Source organism: Vigna unguiculata, chromosome 9 (genome assembly GCF_004118075.2).
Source record: "Vigna unguiculata cultivar IT97K-499-35 chromosome 9, ASM411807v1, whole genome shotgun sequence".
Lineage (NCBI taxonomy): Eukaryota > Viridiplantae > Streptophyta > Magnoliopsida > Fabales > Fabaceae > Vigna > Vigna unguiculata.
The window spans coordinates 38,514,130-38,528,871 of NC_040287.1; the positions used below are offsets into that span (position 1 = coordinate 38,514,130).

A 14,742-nucleotide genomic window follows, 5' to 3' on the forward strand; every position below is an offset into this window, starting at 1 on the left:
GTTACACCTCAACATCCCAAAATCTATTTGCTGCACAGAATTGCATTTTAAATTCTTTTTGAAACATTTAAGAAAATATTATCACAAATATATTAAAATATTTAGAAGAAAATCCCAGATTTGAAAAATAAATTATATTTATCTATACCAAAGAAAGATTGTACACAATTTTATTTTTTAGTTTTATTTTTCTTAATAATTGTTTTCTTAAATTTAACTAATTATTCATCAAAAATACCTATTTAATAAATAAATTTTTATATCTATCCATATCTATCTATAACTATATATAAAGGGGATTCCCTCTTTTGTGTCCACATTTCATAATTCCAATTTTACCCTTTACAATTTAATTATTTATTAAATTTTTAAAAATTAACGGTTAATTTTACAAGTTTTTATAAAACTATTTATTTATCTCCTTTTTCTTTTTTCTCATACTATTCATCAACAATTATTTTTTTCATATTTTCTCCATACATTTCACTTTAATTTTTATAAATATACTTTTATTTTGTTCATTAACTTAATAACATTACAATATCATCAATTATAAATATAATTCGAAAAATGTGTACACGCAGGCGCGATAGCGCCTGTGTTTACACTAGTGTATAATAAAGGAAATTTATCATTTTGGTGTCTACATTTATTTTCCAATTTTATATTTTAAATAAAAAAAATTAATATTTTTTTAAATTAAAATAATTATTTTATCAATTTTTATTTTTAAATTACTATTTATTTAAATTTAACCAATTATTTCACTTTGACATTTTTTTAACCTAATACTTTTTTAATTATCAAAGTAACCAATAAATAAATAAAAAATATTTACAATAAAATAAAAAATATTATTTATAATTAATTTTATAATTATAACAACATACAATGATTATAAGTAATAATTATTATTTTTTTGTTATTATAAAAAACAATAACATGTGCATAGCATAAATATTTTCACTATTCAATGACAAAATGTTTTTTATTTATTGTGTATATATTTTTTTTTCTTAGTTTTACTCTTTTAATAACTGTTTTTTAAATTTAAATAAGTACAATTTTTAAAAATGAATAGAAAATATCTTTTGGTTTACACATAATTGTCCTTTTTAGTAATCATTTTCTTAAATTTAACTAACTATTCATAAAAAAAAAACTACTTATATAATAAATATATTACATATAATAAATTTACAAAAAAAATTATACTTATTTTTTATAATTTTTTTAATAATTATTTATAATAAAAAATATTAAACACGCTTGAACATGGGCAATTTTTATACAACATGCTTAAATGACAGTTGAATTATTTATGCTTAAAATTGATGTTTTCAAATTTAGTTAAAATATTGTACTTACCATTCAATAATTTATTATTATCAATAAAATAATTAATAATTATATAAAAAGGAAATTTACATTCAATTTAACTGTAAAAATAAAATAGTTAGATATTATATATAATTAATTATTTAGCTTATAGATATTATAATTATATTTTATTATAATAATAATAATAATAATATATAATAAAATTAAATCTATTTTTAATTCTTATACCTGAACAGAAAATTAAAATTCATCAATATTTAAAACTTTTATATGTTTTGGTATTTTCAGTTTTAAAAATAAATAAATACAGTCATCAATAATTCAGTTGCGCTTATTTTGTTGTGTCAAATGTTGTTTTGGAATTGATGTTAAAGTTGTTTATATCTTTTACTCATTGGATCTCAAATGTTAATTTAAAAGACAGTTTAATACGTAAAATGTTAAAGTTTTAACACCAAACTATATCAAAATTTTAGACATTAACAATTTCACTTTCCTATTAAGTTTTTTGAACTACAATAATATTTAATCCTATATAATATTAATTTATATTTAGAGATATTAAAATTTTCAATAACATATATTGTTTTTTCTGTTTGTAACTAAATATACCTTTTGACAGGTATGCTTCCTATAGTCTAGTTATTAATTTTATATTTTCAATTATATTGTATGATAAATTTGTCATATTTTACTTTACCATGTTTATAATTAATTTGGCCATTAAATGAAAATATTATAATTTATTCTTATTATCTATTATGAATTAATGTTATGTTAACTTAACATTTACCTATGTACTAATAAAAAATACATATCAAGTTTTGGTTTATTTTATTTTTATCTACATGTTTTATCTTCTTTAAAAGAATTTATTTAAGTTCGATTATTTATAAAAAATGACAAATGCCGCCATAACACATAATAAATAATAAGTATTTTATAATTTTTTCTTAAGGAATTTGTGCAAATCTAAGACAATTTTTTAATTCACGACTAAATTAGATACAAAGTTCACAAAATTTTTAAGAAATTTTTTTTTATCAAACAGTTGGTGTGCAACAACAAATTAACATAGTATATTTACAATTTATCAATATTAGACTTCAATCACTTTACTCTCATATATTCTAAATTATCTCGATTTCATATTCATGTTAAAATCAACTCAATACTCAAATTCTATTCCTAAAGTCTTTGAGCCTATGATTACTCGTCAAGTTTCAATGCCTTGAATCCTTAATAAGTGAACTCATGCATTAGTTTTAATAGTCAAAGATTATTAATGAACCAAGTTCTCTTCTTAAATACAAGCATCCATTTGGTATTCAATTTCAAGTCTATATCCTAAAGATATTTCCTAACACCTCAACAATCATAAGCATGGAACAATCCACATTTAGAATGAAACATGGAAATCAAACACTAACTTTAATTGGAAAAGCATGGAAATCAAACACTAACTTTTAACAACGCAATTTTACATTAAAATTCAGTATTTTATATATAATCTCAACAAATAGGAATTATTCTCCATGGCGGATAACCTGGACTTTTACAAAATTGAAAAAATTGAAACTATAAAGTAGAAGCAATCATTGTCCCAAAGTTCTCGACAACTGCTTAATGCTGCAATTGCGCCCAATGAGTCAGCCTAGCGCCCAATGGTGATTTTTTGGCCTTCTGGAGTGGTTAAAGGCAATATATACTTGTAGGTGAGTCATTTTTCCATATTTGCAATGTTGGGTGCGATTCTAGTGTCCCTCAAAACATAGGTATTTATCTTAAAATTATTCTCTTTTTTTTTTTCAATCATGCTTCCTTGAGTTCTAGTTTGTTTTCCTCCACCATAATTGCTTCCTATTAACTTTTTCCACACACTCAAGATAGATATTAGAGGTAAACAAGCTTAAACATACTAAAATATAAAACAATGCAAAAACAAGATAAATTTGGAGATTAAACAAAATAAAAGTTACGAAGATGTTGATTTTATTCCCAAAACTTAACAACAATAAAAGGTAGAAAATAACATTATCAATTATACATTAACATGTTACAATAAATAAAAATTTCATCTGCTAAAAGTTATAATATTTTTTATCAAAATTATCGATGAATAAAATATATTAGTAATCACCAACATTTATTGATAAAATTAAAATTATCGACGACTCATTGATAAAATAAAATGCATCTATAAAATGTTAGTTAACTTTGACTGATGGATAGAAAAATATGTCAATAATTATTTGTCACAATTATCAACAACCAAAATTCATCAATAATTACTAACAAATTTTGATCATCGGTAAATATCAACTTGGTCTTCTTGTTTCTCCTTCTCCTTTTTTTTTTCTTTTTCTTCATTCTTATATTCTTTCTCCTCCATCACTAGTCATTATTGTCCCCGTTTGCCTCCATGGTTATACTTTTTGCTATTACCGCCATCACCCCAACAATTGTCACTGTCACTGTCACATACTCTTCCTTCTTTTCTTCCTAGTCCTCCTTCTTCTCTACTTATTTTCACCAACTTTTAATTATTTTATAACAAATATTTGTTGTGGTTTGACTGCAAAATTAGTGTCCATTTTATTGACATATTTATCAATGGAATTACCAACAAATTTAGTGACGAAACTTACAAAAATTGAATTACCAATGTGTTTTCAAAAATTTCAGTTAGACAAATTTACCAATGTATTTTAAAAAAATCCATTACCGATAAATTTACCAAAAAATTTAAAAAAAAAATTCAATTACCGTCAAATTTACAAACAAATTTTACCATGACATGGTTAAAGACTAAAGCAAAAATTTTGGTGTCCATTTTACCGATGAAAATATTCGTCAATAACAAACACTATAAATTACTAATGGAAGTTATTGACAAATATATTATTAACTGTTATATTTTTGTTAGTAATTAAAATTAGAATTTACTAACAAATTTATTAGTGACGAATATTTTTGTCGGTAATTAAAAATTTAAAATATGTCGATAAAATTTGTTTATAAACTATGTTTTGTCGACAATTTTTTTTTTGTGTGTAATGTCGGTAATTTAGGATTTCTCTGTAGTGTCATTTTGGATTTTCTTGTAGTTAAGACATTCTTTAGGACAAGGAGTTGCAACCAAGAAAAATTATTTAAATTTCTAACAGACCTTGGGATAAAATATCTAGGTGCAAATGTCACTTTGTTAATCGATTTAGGGATTATGGTTGGTTAAAAATACGTTTGAATGCTCGAACTTAAATGATGAATTTTTTTTTATAAGTGATTGTTTGAAATATTTTGAATTGGATACTCTTATGAATATGTTGATTTAGAGACTAAATTAAGCAAGTTAATTATAGAATTTTCTTGACTCTAGTTTTAATTTTTTTTCCTTATGATAGTTTATAAAATTTATATGAGAATAAATAATCATAATTTGAGTTAATGGAACAAAGTTTAATTGATATGAACAAAAGATGACGCTTAAACAAACTAGGGTTTAGATTGATCATTTGAATTGTTTAGAAGTAGTATTATTGAAGTGTTTTTGAAAATATATTAATTAATTTGGTTTAATTCTACAATTGAGGTTAATTTCTCCTATATTTTCATTGAAGTGGAGGATTTTTTCACTCCAAAGAAATAGAGCGGATACTCAAACCTTAATCTCTGACATATTTTCATTCAAGCAAAAGACTTTTCACTCAAGAGAAAATAAAGTCTAAAGTAACCTTAGTTTCAACCTTATATTCGCTCAAGCAAAAATATTACCATAGCTCAATCCAACTTTTGTCTAGTTTTCATAAATTAAGAAAAAACTTTATTTCCGTCTCTTTAAATGATTGAATACGTATTATATATGTACAAAAAAAAATATTTGATTGATTTGTAGTTTTGTTTGAAATAGTTATATTGTACTATAATAAAAATATTCAAGTTCCCATGGATAACTACCCACGAAATTTAGTGTACCCGGTGACATCCATACATAATGTCATTACCTACTAAAAAGAAACTAACGTGTGTTGAGAAAAAAATTCTTACATATGGATATAGGTTGGGGAAAAACAAAAAAGCATGAGTAACATTATTAAATCTATCGATAAAATTAAAAAAAAAATATATATATATATATAGAAAAAAGTAATCCGAAATACCCAACATCCAAACTAAATCTCTCGATGCATTTAAACTTCATTTAGAAATCCAAAATATTGAATTCCAATTCTTCAAACCAAAGTATGAATGCTTAATAAGATTAATGAAACTTGTATGAATTTGAGTTCATACATTTGGATGATTCATGAACCATTGTTCGAGTTGTCGATTAAGTATTAATATCTAACTTGTAACAGATATCTCCTAGATTCACTTATGTTATGAGTCACACGAACTAAAATATCAGGTTGTAAGAAGCTAAGGGAAGAGTTCTTATATATCATTTTGGTAGATGTATGGACTAGGATTGTGATTATTTTTCCTCATGATTAGTGGATTTGCTTGTAAATCCACATTTTGGATTAAATAAGATGTTAGTCTATCGTAATATGTAATCCATAAGGTGTGAATCAATACGTCGCTTGTTGAATATTTGTTATAAATAAGATCTATGTGATCTTTATAATTTTGGAATATTGACATTTTGATGAAATTGAGTTATTTTTTGTTATCTAATTACAATATTTTCTTTAAACACTATTGGAAGTCCCACATCGATTAGAGATAAGACAATTTCAATATATAAGTGAGGTGCAAACCTCACCTTACAAGTTGATTTTGTAGGGTTGAGTTAGGCTTAAAATCCTTTTCTTCCAAACACATTTTCATAAGTAAAAAATTATTTTAATAATTCAGTCATGGTTTTTTTATTTTGGTAAACTGGGAGGACTATACACGGGTAGATACTAGTACAAAATTGAGAAAATAATCCTTAAAAACGAATTGAGATTTTTTTTTACAGATATTTATGTTTATATTTATTTATAGTATAGATAATCTAAGTTTTAGGGCGTCACATAATATCTTCATTTAAAATTAACATAAATAAATAAAATGAATTTATTTATACAAATATCCTTTAAATATAAAAAACAGTAGATAGTTATACAATCTTTAAACTTATTGGACCATTTCAAGAGTGGTGGGCCTGCTCATTATTATTCACACATCGGAAAAACGTTGAAGACCGACATTCATTGGTAGTGGCTTACTCTTAAGTCACTCCAACAACGTAAGTTAAACTAAACTACCAATCAAATACAAAATTTTCTGACACGAAAATATAAATTAGACATCTTAACTAAAGTTGAATAGTAATTTTTTTTTCTTAAGCTAATAACAATTTGAAAATTTCAACCGTTTTTTGTTATTTGTATACTTTGATGAAACCAATAATGATGTGAAATAAGAAGAATTGATTAAAATAACTTGTTTAAGAAAAAAAACGAATGTAAATTTAAAGAAAACTAACAATAAAATACAAAAGAATTGCAGAAATTCAAAGCCAGACAAAGGTTTGATTTTCAACATCACAATCTTCACAACTCCACCACAGAACATGTCTCCTCCAATTAAGGTACACACATTCATCAAAATTAATGCAATTCAACTTTCAAACACACAGCGTTTACTCTGATTTTCTATACATTTTTTTTACCTAACATGTGTTAAACAGAGCCACAATTTTGCATCTTCATCTTCAAAGATGATGGGACATGTTCTTGATTCCAAACTGGGCCCTTCAACGATACTTGAGAAAGAGCCGAAAAAACCAAAACGCAAAAGACATTGGATCTTAAAGAAGGAGATTTATTGCCTTGTATAACTCCAAGGGTAAAGTTTATCTTCTTCTTGGGAGCAAATGAGAGACGCCAATAACACAAGAAACTAGTGATGAACAACCTTTGGTTGAAAGAGAGAAAAAGAAGAATGAATTAGGATAGTGATGAAGCAGATGATTCATTGATTTTTCACAGCTTTCTTGAACTTTTCTTGAACCGTGAATTACACGGTTTAAGAAAGTCGTGAAAGATCGTGAAGAAAACCATTGACAAAAGACATCACTTTCTTAATTAGCTTTTTCTCATAGTTTATGTGAACCACACATGAGGAATCTCAGGAGTTCTGGTTTTGGTGCGTTATTTCGTGTATGGATTTAAAACCAGATTAAGGTACGAGATATATGTTCAACTTTTTTTCGTTTGGAATTTTGACATTGAGAATAAGTGAATATTTATTTATCAATGAAAAAAAGGAACATGCTAACGTAAAGTAACTTGTATATGTATTCTTTCATTTTTCTTTTTTTTTAATTAATAATTCCTTTGTAAACAATAAACCTATGTGCTTGAAAAAAATCTTTTATAGAAATTATTAATGGGACCTAATCAGTTTGTTATCAGTTTTTTTTTTTTCTTTCAATTTATGATTAAATCACTTGTATAAATATAAAAATACTTTCATTTTATAAGTAAGTATTATTTTGATAAGTTTGAAAGTCTCAAATCACTTCCCACTTAGACTCAATAATATTTTTTTTACTGCATCATCCGAAAGAAAAAACTAGGATACTATTCCGGGTTAAAGTATATATAATAAGTAGATTTGGTGTGGTTGTTAGTAATCACAATGTTATTTCAATAAATTTAAAATTATTAAATATTATTGGCGTTTGTCGAAATTAATTAATGATAATTTATATATTTTTATAAATGTAAGTTTATAATAATTATAATAAGATATATTTTTAGAAAATTATGTAAAATATTTTTCTTTTAAATATTCGGCTATATAAATTTAAAATTTTCAGAACATACATTGAAGCATTTATGAAATAAAATTTATTTTTAATTAAAAATCGAAGCAAGTAAATTCTAGAATTTATTAGGTCGAAATGTCGGGATATCCATCCAAAAGTAGTGAAAATTGCATTTTGTCTTATAGGATTGTCAATAATCGAAAACGACGGTTAATTTCATACCTTAGGTTGATTTTAGTTGTTTCTTTATTTTTTTATTTTAGCGTGACTATAAGTTTTTTTTATTAAGTTTAGGCACTTTATTTGTTAAAATAAAAATATAAAAGCTTTAGTTTTTTTATTAATTAGAATAAATAGTGAAATATAGGAAAATGGATTTTATTATAATAAATTTTTGTCATATTAAATAAGGGGACAAATGAAATTTTGTATAAAAATGTTGAAATCCAACAAAAAGAATTGCAAACTTAAGCAACAGTCTAAAAAATTTAGCGAAATAAGTTGGATTAACAAATAATTTTTTAAATTAATGAAAAAGTTATAAATTAACTAAAAAACATACCTATATGCAAAATTTATTTATATATTAATTATAAATTTTAATATTAAATTTATGAAATCAAACATGATCCAATTTTAAATATTTAATAAATTATAAAAAATATTGTTAGAGAATACTCAGAGATCATTTTGTGATATGTCTTAATTTAACCTTTTTAAGCTTCATCGGGTCACATCAAATCAAGTTTAAGTCATTTTTGGTAATTTTCACTTTATTTCAAGGGTCGTATAAGATCACACTCACAATAATGTTTGATTTGGTTGTTGATAAAAATATATATTTCCAAGACTAGAAAAATACTTAATCTTAGTCTTATGATGAATGTATGAGCTCATGAATGAAAATGTTCCTAAGTGATATTTAATAAAAATAATATAATTATTATCACATTTACATATCAATATTGATATAGAGAATAGAAACAAAGGAGAGAAGAAAGATGGTAGAGACGTTCTTCTCAAACAAGTATATACCAGAATACCATATTAAGTAACATGGAGAAGGAAGAGTTAAAGTGAGTGTTATCAACTCAACTAAATATATTTTTTTTAATATATAGATGACTTGAGTAGTTGTGTGTGGTATGAAAATTTACTACTTTTTATCTTGAGAAGATGTATGAAAAAAAAATTGTAATTTTCTTATGACCAAAACTGCATGTAGGGTTTGAATTGTTTAACGAAATAGTTAAAATGGAATGAAGAGAAGAGACGGAAAAAAGGAAGAAAAATACTTTCTTCAATTATTATTGGAAGGAAAATTTTTTAGCAAACAACTTATAATTGTCATTTTCAATAAAAGGAAAATTACCTTTTTGTCCATAGGTGAATTAACTAGTGAACAAAAATATTTTGATAACTAAATATTGACAACTAAAATTTAATTGTTAGAAACTATTTTCCTTAACTAATTTTCCATTTCATAATTGATTGAATTATCTCTTGTACACTTTAAGATAGATTTGCAAAGATAACCACATCCCAATATATCTTCTGAGACAAAGTTAATGTAAAGTTAAACTCTAGATAATCCACATTCAAAGAAGTACGAATATGGACATAATGATGAAATAAGACAACATTTCATTATACATAGGAGCTAGGAGACAAAGGCAACCAGGCTTGCCCTGTCGGTAATTCCACCTTAGAAAACTGATGCAACAAACATTAATTAACAACAATAGTACACTATACGAAGAACACGGCGATTAAAACAACAACAATTGCGAAATAAATGCGTATACAAGCAGTACATGAATCGTATAAAGTGCATGGTATATATAAGAAGTGACCTAGGGACACTGGAAGCCAGGAGGAACAGTTTTCTGACACGCACTAAGGATCGCGCTGAGCGTGACTGGAACATTGAGGTTGATTCCAAGCACATTGGCCTTAATGGCAGTGCAGAGACAAAGCGCAGCTTCCAAATCCGCCAAGTCTTTGATCAAAGCGCAACAGTCACTCGTAGGAGGAGTTCCAATAATAACGTTCACGAGTCCTAAGACCTTAGCACAAACACCTAGCTTTAGGGTATCTTTAGGGCAGGTTGGTGATGCAGATGGAGGAGGAGGGCAACTGGGCTTTGGGGTGGGTGGCGTGGGCTTCGGGGTGGGTGTGGGTGCGGGTTTTGGAGTGGGTGGTGTGGGCTTCGGGGTGGGTGTGGGTGCGGGCTTTGGAGTGGGTGGTGTGGGCTTCGGGGTGGGTGTGGGTGCGGGCTTTGGCGTGGGCTTTGGAGTGGGTGTGGGCGCGGGCTTTGGAGTGGGTGGGCAATCGGCTTGAGATTGAGAGAATGAAGAGTAAGAAATGAGAGAAAGCAGGAAAATGGTGAGGAGTTTGTGGGAAGCCATGGCATGCAATGTGTTGATGTTGAATGGGAATGGGAATGGGAAGGGACGTGAAGGTATTTAAAGAGAAAATGGTACGAAGCGTGTGAGTGAAAAATTTGATGGTTGAGTGGAAGCGAATGAAGAATGTGATAATGGTTCCAGTTGTAGGTTTTTGTAAGCTTGTGAACCAGTGGTTCATTATTATTATTATTATTATTATTATTATTAATAAAATTATATTAAGAATTCTATTATTTAATTCCTGATGTTATTTAATGTGAATTATCGATTTATTTAAAAAAAATTGTGATATATTAATTAATTGTCTATGTTAATAAAAAATAATAATTATAATATTATTGTACTTATTATTATGATTGGGCCTTAGATATTATCTCTCTTAATTCTTACCCTACTGAGAAACTTAGGCCATATATCAAACAAGGAAATGGTTTCATAATGTTTGTGGACTATGTTTATTTTCATGCAAAGTACAAGTGAGAACATCAGAATCACAAATTCAAAATTTCACATGGGTGGTTTGTGTGCATTGTGGAAGAAGTAAAAATGGATCCAATAATTTCCATCTCAATAAAAACAAAGTTGCATGATAAACAATTTTTTTAAGCATGTATATTGAGATATAAAAATTTATAATAATATATCTATCGTGACGGTAGAAAGAAGAAAATTGAATACAGAATTAAATGAAGGATGCAGTCATTTCCTGTTATCACACATTTTAGGAAAAAAATGATATCTTTGACAATATTTTGCATGCCTCCACCTTCTTTGAGTGGTTGCAATCAGGTATTGAAAGAGTCCAAATGAAACTAGAATCACCCAAGATATTTAATGAAAATAGATAAATTCTCTTAATTACAATGTTGTATTGCTAGTTTTTTTTTCTAATTTAATCCTTATTATTGGAAAAGTATTAAACTGTGTGTTATATTTTTAAACCTCTAATTTTGCAAATATATATTTTTATCTGGATATAGACTCAATTTTATGAGAAGTGGTTTGAATAAAATGATGCAGAAAAAATTAAAGAAATTGTAAAGGAAAAGAATAAAAGGACAAAAGGGATATTTGCTTGTTTCTTTAGCTATTTCCAGGCTGGAAGTAACGAGCAAGGGAAATTTTTTGAGAAAGATAGTCTCCGATAAAGAAAGAATTGAAAAAGAGAGAGGTTGATATGATATTTAAGATAAAAAGATGACAACAAAAGAGCGATAACTTATATACGTTGATATGTTATTTACAGTATGTTTAATTATAATTGTTCCTCAAATTGTTGGAACAAAGTAAAAAGAGAAATTCCTTAGTGTTATATTTTCTTGGTGGGTTAAATATATTTTTAATCTTTTAATTTCAGTGAAAATTAAAATTAGTGCTTTTAAAAAAAATAATTCATTTTAATCTCAAAACTTTTTAAATATGCAAATTTAGTTACCTGAATCAAATTTTGTTAAATTTATTTTAGATTTCAAACGTGTTTTATGATAGTATATGAGTTGTTTACCTGTATTATCATGAAACGTTCTTGAAATGTTTAGTGAGCTTAATAAAATTTGATTAAAATAACTAAATTCATATATTTTTAATATTTAAAAACTAAATTGGGCTCAGGTTTAGGAGAGGATTAATTCCAATTTTCAGCAAAAGTTTTCGGACAAAAGCATAATTAACCTAATTTTTTAAAAGACAATACAATGAAAAGGAAAAAAAAATTAAATTGAAAAACAAGTAAAAAAATTGTATTAGATGTCATTAATGTAATAAAATAAATTTTAGTGTATATTTAAAAAACAAGTTGTAAAATAAGTTCTTAAAAATAATTTTTAAAATATGAATTAGAGTTCAAATACATTTTAAATGAAAATAAAAAGTTAGTATCAAACCAAAAATTACATTTAAAAATATAATATATTAAAATAAATTATGTTATTAATTGTTTAAATATTTTTATTTTATTATTACATAAAAACATCTATTAATAAATTAATTAATCAATTAACTTTATTTTAATTTCAAATAAACTTTAGTGTTTATGTTTTATCATATAACAATGTATATTAATAAGATATTGAATTATATCTATAAGAATTAAATATATTGTTGTTCCTCACACTATTTTCAGAATTAGAATTTCATCCCCATATTACTGTATTGCATTTAATGAAAATGATATAAGTTATCTTCTTGATAAACAAATACGTTTTTTATATAATAAATGAAATTTGGCGATAGAGTATAATATAACATTCACATCAAAGAAAATATTTTACATAACTTTGTAGACAGACACAAATTAGTTATACGTTTTAGTTTTAGTTTTAGTTTAAAAAGAAATACAATTTTTTAAATAATTGAAAACTAAAAAACATATTTAACTTTATTTATAAACTATTTAATTATATAATAATAATATAATATTTACAAATATAATTGATTATATTTTTTAATTATAAATTTTTCTCTAATTTTTTATTAATTTATTTTTTTATTTTTGATTTTTTGAACAGGACTTATCAAGACATATATAAAACTAAATATATGCTTAGAATGTTGATCCCTTTTACTTGATAAATGAAATATTTTCATATAAATATTAATCAGTGAAATTAAGACTTATGTCGATTTTAACAAAATGCATTAGCATCTAATTAATTAAATCGAATATTAGTTACAGAACACACAAATACATCTTCACTGATTAAATTATGAGACTGGGTATCACGATTTATCGTCGTTAATAACACCACACACACGTCTCGTTGCCGTCAATTATTTACACGTAGTAGCATAATGGATAACGGAACGAGGTCACATCACATTCCGACGGAAACTCTACACTATACGGTCCCCACCTTGCAAAAATGGCATTTTCGTCACAAACATTATAACCCATTCTTATCAAACTTTCTTTTTCTTGTTTTTGTCTTATGATTCTTTAAGTAACAAAAATTGTAAAATGCAATTTATAAATTAGAAGAACAAAAAATTAAATTGCGAAAGTAATTTAAATTTATTATAAAAATCTGCGTAAAAATATCTAACGTTAGGTTTAGATAAAAAAAATCAAAATCTTCGACAAATTAAAATATCAAATTTAAATTTCCTTTACATAATATTTTATCTTACTTTTAAATTCAGGTATAGATAAATTAACGTTGATTTTTGAATTCTTAGTTTACACGAGGCATTTTAAACTCTATTATTAAAAAGTTAAATTTTATAAAAATAAACATTACATGTAAGACAATGTTTCTTCATGTGTCCAATTTATTCAAAGAATCAATTCACCAAATCAAAATTTATCATTGTTAAATGATAAAAAAGACATGACTATAAACGTGTGAGAAAAGTATGGATTAATTAATAGTTATTGGGATAATGATTTTTTGGTATTTGGATTCTCTATTTGATGTTGGTGTGTTGTTCTGGATTGTGTTTTCATAATATAACAATTACTACTAATTTTGACATTTAAAAATATAATAAAAAAATATTTAAAATATTAAAATAATGTATTTTTAATGTTTTACTGAGAACATCACCAAAAAGATCAGTAGAAGATCTGATCTCGATTTTTGTAGACTTTGATGATTATCTCATGCATGAATCAGAATAATGATGTCTCAATAAATATATTTTACATAACGTTTATTTAATAAAATAAAAGTCCATAACTAACATTTCTTAAAACATAGTTAATCAACTTTCAAAATCTTTTGAAGCTCAGTATGAGAACTTAAGGTAAGTTTAAACTTATTCTCATTCTTATATCCTTTTTACATATTTTATAAATTATTGAAGATCAAATTTCATAAATATTTAGGTTATGAACACATTATTTTCAAGTGTTCAACAAAAGAACCATAATATTGAAAGAAATAAAAAATAATAATAAATTCTTCTTCTTTTTCACCGTCTTCTAATGATAATGAATGTTTTGTACCATAAAAATTAACTTATTAATAATTTAGAAATATTATTAGACATGTCTATAACGATTCTAGTGTATCATAAAGACATTTTTTCCATAAAAAAATGTTCAATATAAACTATGCATATTAGTTATTGTTGGAGGTACTGTACAAATATACTGGCCAAGACAAAATATAAACTCTCGATACGATATGACAATTATTTTGTTTCCATTTTTAGATATTATAGATTTCCTTCTAAACTTATAGTGTTTTACTCATATTTTCCGTCTCTTAGCATTTATGATAAAGAAATAGAGAA

At 25.3% G+C, this 14,742-nt stretch overlaps 1 protein-coding gene across 1 annotated transcript; it reads right to left on the bottom strand.

Annotated features, from left to right (window-relative positions):
• Positions 1-9,672: 9,672 nt before the first annotated feature.
• Positions 9,673-10,553, bottom strand: LOC114162610 (14 kDa proline-rich protein DC2.15-like). The gene has a single exon (XM_028046554.1). The coding sequence runs from the start codon at positions 10,507-10,509 to the stop codon at positions 9,955-9,957; it is 555 nt and encodes a 184-aa protein (XP_027902355.1). The 5' UTR covers positions 10,510-10,553; the 3' UTR covers positions 9,673-9,954.
• Between the last annotated feature and the right edge of the window lie 4,189 nt (positions 10,554-14,742).